We start from the raw sequence: 20,678 nt of genomic DNA, 5'->3' as shown, positions 1-20,678 counted from the left end.
TGAAACAGAGGAGCATGGTCACTCTTTAGGAGAGTTTAACTTTGAGAACTAAGCCCACAATGCAGAAAGAGAGTGGAGGAAGTTGGGTAGCAGCCAGAAACAGGGAGAAAGATGAAATGTCCACACCAAGCCATTCCTGGAAGTTTTATGGGACCAATGGTTACAAGACAACTGAGTCCAAGCAGAGAAACAAAAGGAGACAGCAAAGGCAGAAAAGGAGGATGTGAATGGCCACATCTTACAACAATCAGAAGAAGTTCCCAGGATTGATGTTGATCAGAATTCCTTTTTTTTTTTTTAAGCTAGACATCGTCACTGTGAGGGGTACTGGGTGGTGTGGAGTCAAATTGGATTGTCATATCATTTAAAATAATCCAATGTGAAACCAGTTCTTTTTGGGAAGGTAGCATGGGACAGTGGAAAACAAATTGGGTTTGGAGTCAGAGGATCAGGGTTAGTATGCTAACTCTCCCTTATATCTACTTATGTGGACAGACTGGATCTAGGATTTCATTGTTATAGGGCACTGTCAAGTAGGGGAAAACTCCTTCTACGAAGGCAAGTCCTGTGACTATTTGTCTCTAACTTAGTCTTTTTCTTTTTTTAATCCTTAGCTTCTATCTTAGAATTAATATCATGTATTGGTCCCAAAGCTAAGGAGCAGTAAGGACCAGTCAATAAGGGTTAAGTGATTTGCCCAGGGTCCCTTAGCTAGGAAGTGTCTGAGACCAGATTCGAACCCAGGAGTTCTGGTCTCTAGGCTTGGCTCTCAATCTATGGAGCCACCTAGCTGCCCCCTTCTGCAACTTAGTCTTAAAGAATTGCCTGGAACATGAAGACTCTACATGAGTTACCCAGAATCGCACTAATATCTAGCTTCAGAAACTTCCTAGCTGTCTGCCCCTAAGCAAGTCAATTAACCCCCATTACCTAGCCCTTGCCACTCTTCTGTCTTAGAACCAATACATAATATTGATTCTAGGATGGAAGGCAAGGTTTAAAAAAAACAAAAACAAAAACTACATGATACAGTGGAAAGACTGTTGTCTTTGAAATCAGAGGATTTTAGTTCAAATTTTGCTTGTCACTTGTTATCTTTATGACCACAAACATCACTTAACTTGAGTCACAGGCTCCTCATCCTTAAAATTACTTCTAAGGAGAACAGCAAGGTGGCTTGGTAGATAGAGTGAGGGATATGTGAAGTCCCAGGTTCAAACATGGCCTCAGACACTTCTAAGCTGTGTGACCTTGGGCAAGTCACCTAACCCCTTTGCCTAACCTTTACCATTCTTCTGCCTTAGAACTGATATGTAATAATAATTCTAAGACAAGTAAGAGGTTTTTAAAAAAAATTACTTCCGAGGTCCCTTTCAGTTCTAAATCTATGATACAATGGCAAAAAAGTTCAGAGCTTATCTTTCTAGTATAGATCAACCATGTAAATGAAATATTGCTATTCCTCCTCCTTCCTCTCTTAGTCTCCCTCTTTTTTTTTCCTGGGTATAAATGGGTATAGAGGATTTGTCCTGTGGATGGTTTTGCTAGAAGGAGATAATTATGTTGTCTGCTTAAAAAAATAAGAAAGAAAGAAAAGAAAAAATATTTAGCAAAAGTAAAATAAGGAATTAATATAATTATCCAGATTATGTAGCCTCCCCAAATCCAAACCACACTAAAACACAAAACCTTCCAACATTTTTCTACTGAGGAAAAGGAAATTTACTTGATCCAAATTACCCAGATTGACTGCCTACATTATTCATACTGACTGTCAGAAATAATGGGAATAATGAGGAGAAAGTTACTTTTGGGAAGTTTTATAAGTCAAAACAAACAAAAAAGTAAAAAATTCAATCAACCAGTTACCAAAATAAACAAACAAATCCAGTCCCCCAAAATGATTGGGTTTCTTAAAATTGAATTGACTGATTGTTTCTTAGGGATGACTGGTCTCCCAGGGAAAAGAAAAGAATAATCAAACAAATTTGTTCATATTATTAAGCAATATAGAGAAAGGCACAGTATGATGGAGAGAGAGCTGGCCGGGAAACTGTGAAGACCCAAGTTCAAATCTCACCTCTAAAGATACTGGCTTTGTGACCCTGGGCAAATCACTTAACCTCTCAATGTCCCAGACAAATTTCTAAGACTTAAAAATGTTGTATGATAGTTACCAATCTACATAGGTAGAGATATATTTATTTCTCAATGGGACTTCCTTATATCAATAAAATCACAGGTCCCATCTGAAAAAACAAGAAGTCAGCCTTCTTCATTGTCTCTTACAAATGGATAAAAGAAAAATAAAAGATTTACTCTTTATCATTTTTAGAAAAGAGGTCAAATTCTTTGAGAATTGGAATTACTGTTGGGATTCTTCAGGAAATCCCAAATCTTCAATTCTGAAATCATTAAAAAATAAAAGACATTGGTGAGTCAAGAGACAAATGTGATTTGCATAGAAATACAAGAAATGTTGTAATCACCATCTGGGGGTTAGGGCACAGTCCTATTAGAACTCCAAAAACCAAGTGTCTCATTTCATCTAAGTAGTGGAAAAGAACTAATAATGAAGAAGGATAGAGCTGTATGATATCTAAGATGGGCTCTAAAGGAGCAGGGTGGTCCAATGAGAAAGAAATGAGGATAATGAGCGAAAGAGAGAAAAAGAAAATTTAGACAAACATTTAAAATCTAAGCTCTCAAGAATGTGAGTTAGCTTGAAGAATGGTTTCCCAAGGGATGCTTGGCATCGGAAACATTTAAGACTTTCCTGGATGTACTATGCACATTTCTGACAAACAGGCAAAGATACCCATCAACAACAGAACTACAACATGCTTCTCCCTTCTTTCAAAGACACAAGAGACAAGCAGACCAGTATATAAACTACAGGCCAGAACTGCCAAACATTTGGACTTTAGGGTTGCCAATGGATCTAGAGACCACTGGTAGTCTTGACCTGGGACACTAAGATAAACTAGAAGTTATTTTTCTCCTAGGAATACCAAGGCAACCCAGAAACCTCCCAAAGAACTTCTGACCTATTGTAGTTCTCACAAGTTTACTAGTTAAAGAACCAAGAAGGTAAAGGGGAAAAGAATATTTGTTAAGTTCTTGACATGCGCAATTATTGTTGGGATGGGGGAGGACTGGTGAGATGCAAAATTTAGATAAGAAACTAAGACAACACAAAGTTCCTGCCCTCAAAAAGCTTAGAATTTAGTTGGTGGACAGTGCATCTAGATGGCTAGGTGGATAAGAATGCTGGCCTGCAATCAGAAAGACTTCCTGAATTCAAATGTGGCCTCAGACAGTTACTAGCTGTGTGGACCCTGGAAAAGCCACCAAATACAGTTTGCCTCTGTTTCTTCGTCTGTAAAATGAGCTAGAGAAGGAAATGGCAAACTACTCCAATATCTTTGCAAGAAAAATCTCCAATGAAGTCATGGAGAGGAGAGCACACTGAAAACTGACCCAAACAAAAAGGCAACAATAACATAAGGTAGAGTACATTGGAGAATTTTAAAACAGATTTATAACGAAGGATCAAGGAAAGATAATTAGATCATAGATTTAGAGCTAGAAGGGACCTTTGGGGTCATCTGATCCATCCCCCTTGTTTTAAAGAAGAAAAAACTGAAACCTGGAAGGGTTAAGTGCCTTGTAGACAGTAAATTAGAGACTGAGCTTTAATCAAAGAACAGGTTGGAAGCAACAAATGGAAGAGATTGGGTAAAGATTTTCTGGTTCGAGGATCAGGCTAATGATAAGACTGGCTTTGGCTTTGGTTTTGAAATGATAGACTTTTATGAAAGAATATTTATTAATGTGCATTCAGATATTGTTTCTAGTCTATCTGTCTTTCTCTTTATCACCTGAAACATAGAGGAAACAAATGAGAAGCCTCACCAAAATAGATGTGTCATTAGAAGCTGAAGCTGCAATTGCAACATTGAGCACATGTGGAAGCCTACTAGTAAATTTTTAATGGACGTGGTAATAATAATTAGGCTGGTATTGAAAGTTTCCAGATGATGTTAAATAACAGTAAAGCAAAATTTGGTTGGTTTTAATCTTTATCCCATGAATAAAGGAGACAAGCCATCACTTAAGCACATCGAGAACATGTTCTGGAAAAGGGGGTTCATTTCACCACTCATGTTGAGTGGAGTCACAGCCCCTTTGCAAACTCAAGACAAATGAGAAAGCTTACACTGTGGTATGCAGGCTGTTGCACTTCTGTTCTTAACCTTTTTTTCCCCCCTCAGAAATCCCTTTGACAGTCTAATAAAGCCTATGTACTCCTCAGAATGTTTTTAAATATATAAAATTACAAAGTAAATCAATTATATTGAAATAGTTATCAATTTTTCTTTTTGAGTTCATGGACTATAGGTTAAAAACCTCAGATCTATGCTGAAATGCTCCTGGCTGTGATGACAGAGGGACATTCCGTTACTCCTCCCTGCCCCAGAGGATACTTTGAGCCCTCCTGTGTCTGGGAGGGCAAAACAATGACTAGTGATTTTCTTCCATCTTTTATGGGCAATATTGGATATCTACTTCTATCCTATGGAAGAAATAGAAAAGATTGTGTTATTCTTGTTCTGAGCTCATCCACTAGGCATAGGCAAAACTCTCCCCCTCAGCTCAGAACCATAGTTGTAAGCCTAATCATTTCATGGCTTTCTATAAACGCTGTGATTTTACAGACCCAGCTCCGTGACTCAGCAAGTTTAATTTGCATTTACCAGTGCTATCAGGAGAACCTTTCAGAAAGCCTCTATTTCAGCCAACAGGTCAGGAGGGAATCTTGGCTCCCGAGAGCTAAAAAATAAGGGTGAGGCATCCGAACTGGAAATACTACACAATGCTCTAATACTGCTCTCTGACTCTCTATTTAATCCTCTTTTCCCATTGATAAAATGGACAGAACAAAGCATTCATCACACACTGGGGTGAATCAAGCTTTTTGGTGATGAGCGCCACTTAAAAGTGGTTCTATTAAAAGCAGATTTTTCTCCTTTAAATCTTTAATATGGTTTTCCTGATGAAGTAGATATATTTATATCTAAATGTGTCCTAGGGAAAAATAGCCATCTGTTTCATGTAAAACGCCTCATTATATCATGAGTCAAAGAATGGTGTCATGGTAACCTGGAAAAAGCAATGGATTCTGAGCAGAAGGACCTGGATTCAAATGCTGCCTCTGGTATTTATGATTCTCTACTGTAACCTGGCCACTAGTCAATTAAACTTTTGAGGTGAGGGGATTATATTAGTGTGATTTTATATATATATATATATATGTAAGATTATATATAGGTTAATTAATTTCCACCTGGAAACACAGTGATATGATGTGAAGTCATTGATCTGTGTTGATGTGCTGGCTACACACATCCATGTCCATAGGAGAGGTAAAAATTGCTTGAAAACCAAAACAGAATCAAATTGGATTACTGGAACATAGGTTTCCAGTGATCTCCCATTTTCTCCTAAATTACCTGGCTTCTTAATATTGGTTGTTGGGAAAATATAAACAACTCATTGATTTCCTACTCCCTTTTTTCCATCAAGATGAACCATGAACCCAGAGAATCCACTTATCTATGTTTTCCTATCTAATAGCAATGGAATAAATTTTAAAAGGTCATTATCTCCAACTTCTTTTCAATCGAAAATTATTCTCTACCCCTAGAACCACTTGACACTTGATAAGTCAACCTTTGACCTTATTTTACCAGAACAAGGCCTTCACAAAACTAACTGGCCAACTCTATTTCATATTTCTTCAGGTATTCCCTTCCACCCACCCACCAGCTCCCCTTAATATATGATGTTGTCCTCCATAAGGGATGCAAGCTATCTAAGGGACTCTGTCTTTACTATCTTTTTGCTTATGTTTATACCCCCAAAAATATCCTCCCTTCTCTCTCTCTCTCTCTCTCTCTCTCTCTCTCTGTCTCTCTCTCTCTCTCTCTCTCTGTCTCTCTCTCTGTCTCTGTCTCTGTCTCTCACTCTGTCTCTGTCTCTCTGTCTCTGTCTCTCTCACTCCCTCTCTCTCTGTCTCCCTCTCTCTGTCTCTCTTCTCTTTCTGTCTTTTTGCTTTTTCTCTTCTCTTCATCTTTCTCTGTGTATTTCTCACTCTCTCTTTTATCTATCACCTGAAACATAGAGTAAATTGATGCGTTCAGAAAACTTGATATGATTTAGTTGAAATTGCAACATTAAGCACATGTAGAAAGCAACTGGTAAATTTTATGTATCTAATAATAATAATAAGTGGCCTGACCTTAAGAATTCCTTGATGGTATAAAGTATTAGTAAAATAAAAGCTTCAGCATCACTTTGGTTAAAACTAATTTTATGCAGATTTTAATTTGTTTGCCTTAATAAGAAATTATGACTTCTAATGCCAGAAATAGAAAGGTGAAAAAATCTAGATTCATACAAAGTAAATTAGGTGATGATTACTCACAGAAGTATCATTGAGTTCCAAGGTTAAATTAAGTAGAAAGTTACCCTTAAAAAGGATTTTACTTACCAAAAATTATTAATTTGGATTTTCCAGGAGAACACTTACTATACAAATAGGAATACTACCACACAGTCAAGTTAACATGGAATCAAGAATGCACGGTTGCTAAGGATAGCTAAGTGGCACAGAAAAATGGAGCTCCACATATGAAGTCCCAGAAGACCTGAATTCAAATCTACCTTTAGACACTTCCTAGCTGTGTGACCCTGAGCAAGTTACTTGACCCCCTTCTTGCCTAGTTGTTGCCCTTCTGTCTTAGAGTTGTTACTAGGACAGAAAATGAGGTTGTTTTTTTTTTTTTTAAAGAAGTATATAGTGGCATACCCAAGGATAAAATGCCTCTCATTTCACCCAAGAGCTTTCATATGTACTATTTGGTCTGAAATAACAGTAAAGGCAACAACAACAATGAATATAGTATTTATATAGCATCTTCTAAAATTTGATCTTAACAACAATGCTGTAAGGTAGGTGTTGTTATTATCCCTATTAAAAAAAAAACACCTTACCTTCCATCTTAGAATCAATACTGTGTATTGGTTCCAAAGGCAGAGGAATGGTAAGGGCTAGGTATATGATGCAATATAAGGAGCACCAGTTTTGGAGTCTGAAAAAACATAACTGGATAAACTTACTTAGTTTCTTTGGTCCTAGGTTTCTTTATCCATATGTAAAATGAAGATTGCCATAGTGATCACCACACAGGAATTTTTGAGGATCAAAAGAGATAATTTATATAAAATGTCTTCTCTATAAATGTCTATTATTATTATTAAGTGACTTGCCCAGGGTCACACAGCTAGAAGCATTTGAAGTCATATTGAACCCAGGACCTCTCTTCTCTAAGCCTGGCTCTCAATCCATTGAATCACCCAGCTGCCTCCTATTATCCCCATTCTACAGTTAAGGACATTGAGGCAAATAGAGTTTAAGTGATGCCCAAGCTAGCAAATGTCCTATCTAAGATCAAATTTGCTTCCTGACTCCAGGCTCAGTTCCTTTCTTCACCACAGAGGCATGGCAGATTTGTCAAGAGCTGGCCTCTCAGAGTTTGGAAAGCAGATTTCAAGTCATGACTTTGACATACACTGACTGTGACTTTGAACAAGTAATGGAATTCTCTCAATGGCCCCAACAACTCTAAAAGTACAAAGTGTTGAGCAGAGGTGGAGGAAAGGAGGTCCTTCTTCCCATCGTTACAAGAAATTGGTTTTCATTTCTTTTTGTTCCAATGGGGACAGGGGTGAGAAGGAGAGAAGGGTATTGTTTTATTTTTTTTTAAATAGAAAGATTGAAAGTTGCTACCATTGTGGAATGTCACATGCCCTTTCAGATGAGGTCACTGTATTATTAGTTTTACTTTGCTGTTGCACTTGGTAACAAGAGACCTCTAACAAAGTGAGAGTAATCTGTAAATGTTTAGATTGTAAAAACAAAAACATATCCATGAAATTTGTTTAAGAGGCAAGAAAACTATCTGGGAATGACTAAAGACTTGGCTACGAGGAGAAGATGTGATGAAGAGAAAAGAAGACAGTCTAGGTGCTTGAGAAGCCCATTTTCTAGGGGTTTTACAACATCCTTTCACTCATTAACCATGCCTTCAGCTCAAATCCTGCTATTGTACTGAGCCAAGAATGATTTTTGATATTTTTGATATTTTTATAAATATTCACATTTGAGATCTTTTTTTTATAATTTTCAAATGAAGTCAAAGTTGACCAACCCAGGGAAAAAAAGAAGAGCTTAATGAAAAAACAGAGATCCTGATGATTATTTGTCACAGCCCAGCTAGTTACAGAATAAGCTAGAAAAAGAAAAATAATTAAGATAAAAGAGTCCAGAAATTAGATTAATTATAAATGTGGCACAACCTATTGTCATGTTGTCTCTCATGAACCTCTTGGCTCCGATGCTCTGACAGTATCAAAAAAGGGAGAATTTGCCAGTCTAGTAGAATTCTGACCAAAGCCAACAACATCGCTTTATAATATATCACAGAAGCAGATGCCACACATTGAATTTCTTAGTCTCCTGATCAGCCAATTAACAGAAACTGGTAGTTACTTAATATTGCCCCATTGTAAGCCCCTGTTCTGGAGGATGTTTTGAGTACTCTGCTTCCTTCTTAAGGCATGAGCCTCCCATCTTTCTAAGGGTAAGAGCAAAGGTCCAACTCTTCGATTTGAGCCAAGTGCCACCTGCCTGGGACTTGAACCCTTCTTTTAATGACTCCAACATTGTCCACTGAGATACCCTAGATTGCTAATTAAGAATTATTAAATATCTTCTAGCTCACCCTCCCACCCCCAACTCCAGGAAGGTCTTATGCCTTCCAGTACTAAACAGACCCAGTGAAAACTTTAGAACTGTAATGATACATGTTAAAAATGCCAATGCAAACACTGCAACTTTAAGTTGGCATAAAAAGGTGCTAATCCTTTTGAAGGTATTTGTTACAATTCTCACTTCATCTTCCCAGGGGTCTGCTGGCAACTGCATAATAAAGGCAGCTTTACCCTTATTACATTTGCCTCAAAGCACAGGAGTAAAAAAAAAAATATCAAAACCTTATTCCAAGGCCATTCCCAAACATGGGATCATCCTGAGTCCCTACTCTCAGGTAGATAGAACTGGCTATTTATTTCAGCCCTTCCCTCTGAGATCAGATCTCACTTCTGACTTCAATCTTCCTACTGAAGGACCAGAGTCCCATGGTAGTCCTCTTCTATTGGCTTTTATTTTATTTTTTTTTAATTCTTGCCTTCCATCTTAGAATTAATACTGTGTATTAGTGCTGAGGCTAGATTTGAGCCCAGGATCTCCCATCTCTGGGCCACATAAGATACCCCTGGCAACCAACTGCCTTTAAAAATATTTTTTTTTGCTTTTAAACAATGCTGGTTGATGTCAAAACACAGGATTTAGGTCAATTGACAATATGATGCAAAATAAGGAGCACCAGTTTTGGAGTCTGAAAAAACATAACTGGATAAACTACTTAGTTTCTCTGTTTCTAGGTTTCTTTATCCATATGTAAAATGGAGATTGCTATAGTGATCACCACAGAGAAATTTTTGAGAATCAAAAAGAGATAATTTATATAAAATGTCTTCTCTGTAAATATCTATTATTATTATTATTATTAATTTAGGGCAAAAGACCACAATTCATTTAGAGCAAGCTATTAATTTCAACCATTTAATCTCGTTCAGTTTTTAAGACTGTTTTTGGGGTATTTATCAATAGCCTTCCTGAATTGTGACATCCTAAACTGAACATAATTGCCCAGGTTCAGGCACCCCCTCCACTTCTCTATGCTATATCTTTCTCGGTTTGGTCTCATATATGCTTTTATATTTCAATGGATCACCAATTTGGATAAGCTGTCATAGAAATCATTAAATCTAATTCATTTTCCAAATGAGAAAAATGAGACACAGAGGGGTCAAGTGACTTTACAAAGTCATATAGATAGTAACTGGCTAGTTGGGATTCAAAAGTTATTAACTTTAAAAAATCATGGATGTAAATACTCACCAAAATTATTTCTACTTCCTTCTTCTATGAAAGCTACTATCTAAATATTTAAATTATAGAATTAGAAGGCACCTCTGAAGGTCATCTTGATTATAAATCTAACACACTTTCTACTGTGCCATGCTTCCTTTCTAATTTTTCTTAATTCATGTGTTCTCTTTATATCATTCTAATGACTAAAAAGTTTCTTTCTAAATAGTTTCTTTTAGAATATTCTATTTCTTTTATTAGAGGCAGCATGGTATATTGGATAAAGAGCTGGCCTTAGAGCCAGGAAGACCTGAGTTTGAGTCTCACCTCTGATATGTACAAACTATTTGAAACTAGACAAGTCTCACTGGACAAACTCTCAAACTCTTGCCCCGTGGTGTCAAACTCAGCTAGAAATGTGAGACATGAATCCATCAGTTGTTGTTCAGGTATGTCTGACTCTTTGTGCCCCCTACTTGAGGTTTTCTTGGCAGATACTAGAGTGGTCTCCAGCTCGTTTTGTAAATGAGAAAACTGAAGCAAAAAGGGTCCCTTGACATGCCTAGGGTCACCCAACTAATAAGTGTCTGAAGCCATATGTGAATCCAGGAAAAGGAATCTTCCTGACTTCAGGTCTAGAACTCTTATCTACTGAGCCACCTCAATGCTCTAATGCATCCTTCAGAATCTCTTAAGATTGCTTATTGACTTAGTTTATCTATATTTTATTATATTTCTATTTTGCTAAGTATTTCCCATGTGCATTCTAAATCTGGTTTGGCAGACTGTGACCCATGGATCACTCCTGTGTTGGACACCTCTGCTGTAATCAACTAAGACAGTTTCAGAGAAGGTGCTGACCTGCATGAATCCAGTCCCTCTCCCTCTGAAGTAGAATTAGAATAAGGACATCAGAAGTGCATTAAATTAGTAATTCATCCTAAACAAAGATTGCATTTTCTTTTCATTTATACGAATACAATTTCCAAAATACACTTGCAAACAAGAAAAACTTCTGACTTATATGGTAGTTGATTGAGTCCCAAAAGAAAAATTCTACAGAAAAGAATTATGGACTGGGTGCCTCTCCCTTATATGACTGATCCAAGTAATTATCTTTGCCCCTTCCTAGATCCTAAGGCTCTTATTTTGGGCAACTTGACTGGCTCAAGTGAGACGATGTCTATGAAACTGCGTTAGTGGACGTTCGTCCTAGAAGTCCAAAGAATTCCTAATGAAGCACACTCCACTCCTCGAAGGATAAGCATGAATGTTGGTGTGTATTTGACTGGGGGGGGGGGGGGAGAGAGAGAGAGAGAAAGAGAGAGACAGACAGACAGACAGACAGACAGACAGACAGCTCCATGTCAGGGCAATGCCTCAGTACCAATGCAGAGTCACATGCGGGCAGAAACGTGGGTGAGGCACAGGGTGTGTCGGCAAATTAAATCAGAGAGCCTGCTCTTCCTGGATTGTCTGTCTCCTAGGCATCCCCTAATAGCGCCTCTGCTGTGCAGCTGTTTCTAAAATAGGGCAGAAGAACTCATCTGTTGACAAGATCTATGCTCACTAGTAGCTAGGCAGTGACTCTACCCTTTCAAGGGAGGCTAAACTAGAAAGTCTGAATGGTGTGTTGCTAGAACCTTCTCATATATTAAGCAAAGATTCAGGCATATCAGAAAGATATCATAAAGGACTCACAAGCTAGAGAGGAAGGAACCTCAGAAGCTATACCTAATTCAACCCCCCTCATTTTACATATGAGGAAACTGAGACCTAGAGAGATTAAGTGACTAGCCCAAGGACATACAGGTAGGAGGTGTCAAAGGTGATATTTGAACTTAATTCTTTCTCTATAAAACTAGAGTTCTTTCCCCTACAGCAGCCTGTGTTGTATTTCCTATAATTTGTGTGTGATCCTTATCCCTTGGTGCCAATATGAAAGAAAGAATACTCTTTCCCAATCCATGGGAACTATGGGAATGATTCAATGATTCTCCTCAAATACACCTTTTCTGATTCTCCTCTCTTGTTAGTTTGCCTCTCCAAATCAATGTTTATTTGTACTTAAAGTCTATCTATTCTAGCAGAATATAAGAATGGAGGGAGCCCAAGCTCTCTGGAATGGCCCAGATGCTTTAATCCCTTATTCCCCAGAGGATTACATTTTGCAAAATGGCGACTGGTTTCTCTCTCCTTTTTGTTTCAGCTGACTCCATAACCCTTTAAAGACATAATTAGAAACAACTAAATTAAAATTATATTTCTGAATGGATTCTACCCTGACTTTCTGTAGTCTCTCCTAACATATTACAGTTTTGCTCAGAAAAAAGGCATATAGATTTAAAATCAGAATCATAATGGAATGATCCTGAATGAGTGAATGAATTAATGGAATGAATGAACCAGTGACTAAAATACCACTCCCCTCCATTCTTGGTTTCTGACTGAACTTAACTAGACTTGCCAAGGCCTATATTTAATCCAAGGATAATTTGGATAATTACTTTGTGGTTTAAAGGATAGTTGATCATTTTTTCAAAGTAGGAAGGATGAAGAAAATATTTCTGACTTGTGTCCAAGGCTCATCTCTGCCTCTGTCCCTAACTGCAGCATCTCACTGCTACAGAAGTTTTGTTGTCCCTAGGTGGCCTGGCTCTGTTGAAATCTGTTCAACTTCTTTCTCAGAACTCAAGTTATCCCATGAGTAGAATTTCAGAGGGAAAAAAAAGGTTTTTAAAAATAAAATTGCCTTACATTTACCTCATAGGTTGTGTTATTTTTTTGACCAAAAGCATATCAGCAGTGATGCTCTCTAGGTGAGAGAATTTCCCAAAGATATGCTGCCAATTCTAATATTCAGAGATAACATTCCCAAAGAATCCATAGGAATAAAATTTACAACAATGCTTGTCAAATAACCAGCTCCTTTTGTAGATAAAATTATATCACAAAGGATGCTGCCCTCCAAAATGTCTCCTTTTTAAAGCTTCAGAAACAAGGTCAATCTTTCTCAGAGATCCCAGCATAACCTTATCTAATCAAGGTCTCCCAGGTTGAATTTCCTGAGAATTAAGAGGAAGAAAAAGGCTTTTTCATGACAGAAATCAATCAAGTGATTACAACCCTCTATCTCTTGGGCAGCTTTCCCTGTGGTTCAAAAGATTTAAAAATGTAAATCACCTATGAAGGTAAAAATTTGTGATTTCTCAAGCATACTACTTGCTGGCCCAGGAGAATCTGGGGACTGGAGGACCCAGGTCCTTTGATCTCTTCCCCATGAAAGCCTGCAGGGTTGAGAATCACAGCATGATTCAGGATAGCAAACACCCAAACTGAATTAGGAGCCAACCTAATACGTATGCAAAAGCCCTGTCTCCCCATCGAGTTATCCTCTCATAGAATCATCATGAGATAGATCCACAGAAAATAAGAACTCTGGCTCGTGAGTGCCCAAAGCTCTGCCATCTCTTTGGGACACCTAGAGATGAAGTCATAAAACAAGATTTGGCATTGCTTAAGTCAAGTCTTTATACACTTGGGAATTTGCTTCATGAGCGAGTCTTATTCCTATAAAGGGTAGGAGCTGGACTACAGCCTGAAATTTAACATTCAGCACTTCACCATTCACTAAAATAAGTAAAAATGTTTGTAGAAATGTCTTTTTTATACACCCCTTCATCTCCATTCCCATGTGCTTCATGACTGGATTGAGCCATCAGTCGCTTAGCTATAGCTGGCTAATTTGGCACTTAATTATAAATTAGTTTCTATCATTCTCTAATTGTTTAATGTGTGTTCATTTTCACTTTTTCACTAGATAGCAGATTCCCTGAGGACTGAGACCTGTGACTTAATATTTCTCTATTCCTCAGCTCTTAATACCATGCTGTGTACACAGCAAGTACTTTTAAAATGCTAGCTGATAGATTCAATAATTATGGTGTGCTAATCATTAATAATTATTACTGATGCTTAGAGAACCCTTTAAAGTTTGGAAAGCATTTTACATACATTTCCTCACTGGCACCTCAAAATAAACCTGTGAAGTCTGGACCACAGGTTCATTATCCCTATTTTACAAATGAGGAAACTGAGGTAGCCAGTGACTGAGAGTTTTGTCTGTGACCACATAGTTAATAATACAGAAAGAAAGCATTTGAACTCAAATCATCCTCTCTTTAAATCTAGCACTCATTCTGATATGTGTAGTCAACACATGGATAAAGGGACCATGCGATAGATATTCGAAAAGGAATTGGGTGAGTTTCTTTTTTACACCACTAACTTGTTTCTGAAAGTGTGTGCATTAAATGAAGAAGTATGTACTTGTGTGTTTTGTATGGGTGCCATTTGCTGAGGGATGGAAGCCTGGGCTGCAGGCGGCATATGCAGAGTATTCTTAAATGTCATAAAATTGAGGTAAAATGATATCACTTTCATCCTCAAAATACTTTGATTCCACATACCTACAGGAATGGTCATCCCATGAATCTTGTCTGCCCAGCCTGCATAATACCGAAGGGTTTTGATGACACCCTGTAAATCCACATAGAAAGCTTGGAGGAATGGTTTGCCACCATTTAATGATTCCATGGTCTGTAGAGAAAAAAAAAAGTGAAAGAAAAATCAGGTTCCCCTATCCAGTATTCCTATAATACATAACCCATCCAGCATTACACAGAGAAAAAAAATAAAGGATCTGACAAAGATTGTAATGATATCTGGCAAACCAAACTTCCAGGGAACATTAAAGATTTTTTTTTTTGTAAATTCTAGTTTAGTTTCTATTGGATATAAAATTTATGAAAGGTTTCATGACTTCTTACTAAAAAAAAAAATGGACATAACTTAGTTTTCTCTTTTTGAAAAAAAAAAGTCCATATCTCCTTGATTTTTTTTAAACCCTTACCTTCCATCTTGGAATCAATACTGTGTATTGGTCCCAAGGCAGAAGAGCAGTAAGGGCTGGGCAATGGGGGGTAAAGTGACTTGCCCAGGGTCACACAGCTGGGAAGTGTGTGAGGCCAGATTTGAACCTAGGAACTCCCATCTCTAGGCCTGACTCTCAATCTACTAAGCTACCCAGTTGTCCCCTCTTCTTGATTTTTAAGACAGCGGTAACACATATTTTAATGGGGACCTAATTTTTAAGCCACTGATTCCAAGTTTAGAATGTGGACCTAATCCCTACTGTTGTGACTTATAAACATAACACTTCTATAATCAATAGCAAAAATAATAATGCTATCCCAGGTAACCTCTGTTTTTTTAATGATGGCAGTTAGCAGGAGGTAGGGTCTCAAAGACTCCATAAACCATCTAAATCCATAGAGAAGCATGGGGACGAGGAACTTAGGGAGAACTTTGGAGAACGCAAAATGTTCTTTCTCTACAGTTGCCAAGGCCCCTGCTGAGAACAGAACTATCTATAGTGCCCAGTTAATTTATTTATTAGCACCAAATAAATAAGTTCTCCTCTAGGGAAGAAAATACATTAACAGCCAAAGGGTTTACATCCCCCTCTGTCCACCATCATATGACCAACATCCTTTTTTTTTTTAGTAATACTAAGTCTTGATTTGCTGAATGAAAATAGCCCTATAAAACAACTTCAAGTGACCATCCCATTATCTAATATAAATGGCTACAGCCTAGGTTAAACATACAACAAAAGACAGAATTTTTAAAACAGAGACTTTCAGAGAAGAAAGATGCGATTACAAGTCTAAACTGAATGATAGGCAAATCTGGATTGACAGATAGGATAAACACGTATGTATCTAAAGAGATATATATACACAGTTCCTCCTTAAGGAGATTTTTATAGCACATATTCATGGGGAAATTATTTTAGTGCCTACCAAGAGGTAATGAAAAATGTGCTCTGATTTCACATTCTCTCCTTGGAATGAAAAATGCTATTACTGACACAGTAATTTATCCATTTACAACGGGAACAAGATGGTATTCGTTTTAAATATCACATTACTTACCTCTGCATGTGTTAGCTCACAAGAATTACAAGGATCAGGAGAAACCATATCCCACTGCTTATTAGTACTTTTTTATGGAGCCCTTGGGATAGGTTTAACATTCTCTAAGAATTAGCATGCTAATAACTAAGATCCCCGTAGTGAGGTATAGAGCCCGTGATTACATAGAACTTGTGAAGTCTCTGTTGACTGCTGACACCAGCTAAAGCCACTGTGTCACTGCTGACTTTACTTCCACCACGCTCCGCTGTAGAGTCTTGGCTCTTGCCAAGACTCAGGGTCACAGTGATCAGTGATATCCTCTTGGACTTCAGAGGCTGTGAGGGCTGCTGGGCAGAAAGCTGATCACAGACTTTGGATCTCTGTCCTATTAGATCCAAATCCTCTCATCTACAAGCAGAGCTAAGCTAGGTGAGGTATGAAAAATGATTTTTTTTAAAAAAAGGAAGGATACAAGTTGGAAAGGAAATGACATTTCATTCCTATACTAAAATCTAACTGCAGTAATGAAGTGCAATCTTGGCTATAAACTTATCACACGTAAAATTAGCCTAATGCCAATTAGCCAAGCTACAAAACATCTCCTTTTTACTTTTATAGAGTGAGAAGATCCCAGAGGGGTATTGAAGGTTGAGGCATGAGCCGTGCTAATAATGCAAGTATGAGAAGCCAGGGCAATATGCTAATAGTCCTGAAAGAACAGAGGTTCTGATTCTGATAGATAATTTAATGTCAAAGCCTTCCTCTCACCCCCATTTCTTTAAGTACATCAAAATAGGATCTGAAATGACCTTGACAAGGAGCATCAGTAGATTGAGGTGAATTAGATGAAAAATAATACAGATAAATATAAAATCTGCATTTTAGAGAATTAACTGTACAAATACTGGATAGGGAAGACATTAACTGTACAACTTATTAACTGTATTAAGAATTAATTGTACAAATACTGGATAGGGAAGACATTAACTGTACAACTTATTAACTGTATTAAGAATTAATTGTACAAATACTGGATGGGGAAAACATTCCTAGAAAGCAATTTGTGTAGAAAAAGACTTAGAGAATGAAATGGAAGAGGTAATATGCTTTTGTGTGTATACGTACACATATATACCACCTTCCTGTATATACTGGTCAGACTGTATTTGGAGTATTTCCTAAAATGGGGGAAATTGATGAGGTGGAATGTATTCAGAATATAAGTGAGATGGAAAAGAGACCTTTAAATCATTTCATATGAGGACTGGTTGGTTTAGTCTAGAGAGGAAAAGGCTTTAAGGGGGATCATGATAGTAATTTTTAAATATGTAAATGGAATTGTTATTTGAAATTAGAGATCACCTGTTCCACTAGCTTCACCAGGACAGAATTTAGAATAATGGGTAGAAATATTTGTTCAATATAAGGGAAAACGTAATAATCAGAGTTCTTACAAATAGCTAGAGCCAAAGTCAATGCTCTACAATCAAGGAACAGCCAAACAAATTGTAGTTCATAAATATAATAGAATATCATTGTGCTGTAAAAAAGGATGACCATGAAAAATAAAGGGAGACATGGGAAATCTCATATTAGCTAATGAGCAGGAAAGTAAGCAGAATGAGGATGATAGGCAGAATAAAAAAAAAAGTTGTCTTCTCTCCATTATGATTGACTATCCATCTGCAAGGCCATTCCAATCAGTCACACAAATTCCCTTATAATTTCAAAGGTCGTTTTGGCATTATATTTGAGCTGGAAAGGATCTCAGATTTCATCTAATTCAATTCTTACCCAGATCATGAATTTTCATCTACGATATATCTGGCAAGTATTGATCCAAATTCTATTTGATAACTTCTAGTGATTGGAAGCTCGCTACCTTATAAGGCAACCCATTCCATTTTTTAAAAAAACCCTTACCTTCTATCTTGGAGTCAATACTGTGTGTTGGCTCCAAGGCAGACGAGTGCTAAGGGCTAGGCAATGGGTTAAGTGACTTGCCCAGGGTCACACAGCTAGGGAGTGTCTGAGGTCAGATTTGAACCTAGGACCTCCCATCTCTAGGCCTGACTCTCAATCCACTGGGCTACCCAGCTTCCCCCAACCCATTCCATTTTTGTACAGTACTGATTATAAATGTTTGTCTTGTCTTCACATGAGAAGAAGCCTGTAAAACTCTCTTGATATTTCTTGAGAGTTTGAAATTATATCTTGATTCCTTAGAACTGAGAAGAGAATTGCATGTCTGATCCCTCCTTCATTGCCTGATTGCACATAGTCTCTTCCACCCCAGGGAAGCACATTTCTTTCCCCATGTCCACCCATCACTCGCTACCTTTGTCCCAAGTCTCCAGTGCTGCATTGGATTTGTGAAGACAGAAGAACTTTCAGGAAAATGTGAGAACAGAAAGCACCCAAATGGATTTCAATATAAAAGGACATAGGATTTTCTTAGGTACTTACTGAAAGAACAGCTCTGTCTCTTTCCACCAAGTCAGCTAGCTTGTCCAGGAGACGCCCTCTCTCTGAAGCATCCATTCGTCTCCACACGGAGCCCAGAGAAAAAGCCAGGCGTGCGGCTCTCACAGCTTTGTCTATGTCAGCCTGTCAAAGAGAAAGAGAAAGAGACCCAATTGCTCTGAAGTTCTCCTTTATGATATAATACCCCACCTTAAGGAAGAATAATTTAGTTTCCTGAAAAATGTATTGACTACTAGTAAGGGCACTATCCAGAGACCCTAGACCGGTGTTACGTGTAGATAAGTATTGGTTCATATTGTAATACCAGAAATCTTCATATCCTAACTTCTAATGATATTACTTCATTGTTTACAGTAGCTTTTAGCGAAATGTAATTTCCTTCCTTATCTCTTTTAATCAGATCAATTTCCACTTTGGCTTTGTCTGATATCATGATTGCTATTCCTGTTTTTTTGTTGTTTTTTTTTTACTTTAGATGATGCATAATGTATATTCTGCTCAAGTCTTTTACCTTTAATCTGCATGTGTCACCTTGCCTCAAATGTGTTTCTTGTAAATGACATATAAAATAGGATTCGGTTTTTAATCCACTCTGCTATCTACTTCTGTTTTATGGGTGAATCCATCCCATTCACATTGAGGGTTATGATTACTGTCTAATGCCCTCCATCTTATTATCCCCTTTAGATCCTGCTCTATTCCCTTTCACTCTGTTCCTCCTCACCAGTATTTTGCTTTTTATCACCTCCCTTCCCCCTCCCTCCAATTACCTCCCCCTTCCTTTATCTTATTCCCCTTCTACTTCTCTGTAGAGTAAGATATAATTCTATACCCCACCGAGCATATTTGTTTTTTCCCTCTCTGAGCCAGTTACGATGAGAGTAAAGTATAGGCACTGCCCATCACCACCCTTATCCTCCCCTCTCTATAATGATTTTTCATGCCTCTTTATGCTCCTTGTTGGTTCTTTCAATCCTGTATTTGTTTTCTGGCATTATTTTAATATTGAATTGAGAGGATTCTCATGGTGACTCAGGGCTTCTCTGTTCTACTCCGCCATCTTGGCTCTACTCCAATTTCTTCTCCATATCCTTACTTGTACAATTGATTTTTTCTTTCTACATTGGATTCTTCTCACATCCAGCTCCTTTCTCCTCTCTTCCTCCCTAGTCCTGGCTATTGGGATGGTAAAAACTAGAGTAATTGTAGTTCATCTGTCCACAGCATAGTCTAAATTGACAAACACTGTTGTTCTTGGTAACAGGTTCAGTCCTTTATTTTTTAGGGGTAGTTTTCTCACAGGGAGTATTCTTTCAGCAAAGTCATTACCTTATCTGCTTCTTGAACTTCACACACCTGCTCCCCAGTGGCTGGATTGTAGACCGGAAATACACGCCCACTTTCTGAATTCTGCCACTCATTGTTAATGAAAATCTAGGATGACAAATATTTGTAAAATATTATGAAACTGCTATTAAGATGATCAGCATCTATGAGTTAGAAGGGATTTCCTAGGTCATTTATCTGAATGTCTCACCTAATTCAGAGAACCCAAGTACAGTAAACCTATGCTTCTAGTCTGATCACATACAGTAAACCTATGCTTCTAGTCTGATCACAAAATAATAATAATAATAATAATTGAAAGAGAAAAGGGTAAAAATCTCACAGTGAGGGGTGCAGCTAGGTGGATTAGTGGATTAAGAGTCAGGCCTAGAGATGAGAGGTTCTGGATTCAAATATGACTTCACACACTTTCTAGCTGTGTGATCCTGGGCAAGTCATTTGACCCCCATTGCCTAACTGGTAATGCTCTTCTCTCTTGGAATCAATAAGCAGTATTGATTCTAAAATGGAAGGTAAGAATGTTTGTGTTTTTATAAAGGGAACAGACAAGGGGGGAAAACTATAAAAAACTGTCATAAGAATTCAATGAGAACTCACAGAAGACACATGCCAAGGAAGGATATAAAGACTGATCAGCCACTGAAAGAAGAGAAGAGAAAGATAAGACGTAGTTATTAGTCTGACTTCTTTAAAAGCCTCCACAGACAACAGCTGAGAGCAGCTGTTTACTTTCAGAAACTGGCAAGAAAATGCTCATTGCAAGTGAAAGAACCTTGTGCCAGGTGAGGAAGACAGGTAGGAAAGTTCACTTT

The 20,678-nt window shown here is 37.7% G+C and overlaps 1 protein-coding gene and 1 long non-coding RNA gene across 4 annotated transcripts in view; one reads left to right on the top strand and one right to left on the bottom strand.

Annotated features, from left to right (window-relative positions):
* ALDH1A2 (aldehyde dehydrogenase 1 family member A2) overlaps positions 1-20,678 on the bottom strand; it is a 186,645-nt gene that overhangs the window by 55,565 nt on the left and 110,402 nt on the right. For all 3 annotated transcript variants that reach the window (XM_056809383.1, XM_007479682.3, XM_001368117.4), the window contains 3 exons: positions 19,849-19,953; positions 18,502-18,642; positions 14,527-14,656 (listed from right to left, as the gene is read on the bottom strand). In XM_056809383.1, coding sequence (XP_056665361.1) covers positions 14,527-14,656; positions 18,502-18,576 — 205 coding nt within the window. In that variant the 5' untranslated portion in view covers positions 18,577-18,642; positions 19,849-19,953. The remainder of the gene's footprint in view (positions 1-14,526; positions 14,657-18,501; positions 18,643-19,848; positions 19,954-20,678) is intronic.
* Positions 1-20,678, top strand: part of LOC103096865 (uncharacterized) — a 59,883-nt gene that overhangs the window by 20,801 nt on the left and 18,404 nt on the right. Inside the window, exon 2 of the long non-coding RNA XR_008914669.1 lies at positions 14,249-14,319. This is a non-coding gene — a long non-coding RNA (uncharacterized LOC103096865). The remainder of the gene's footprint in view (positions 1-14,248; positions 14,320-20,678) is intronic.

This window comes from Monodelphis domestica, chromosome 1 (assembly GCF_027887165.1).
Source record: "Monodelphis domestica isolate mMonDom1 chromosome 1, mMonDom1.pri, whole genome shotgun sequence".
Classification (NCBI taxonomy): Eukaryota; Metazoa; Chordata; class Mammalia; order Didelphimorphia; family Didelphidae; genus Monodelphis; species Monodelphis domestica.
This window is presented reverse-complemented; position numbering and strand designations above follow the sequence as displayed.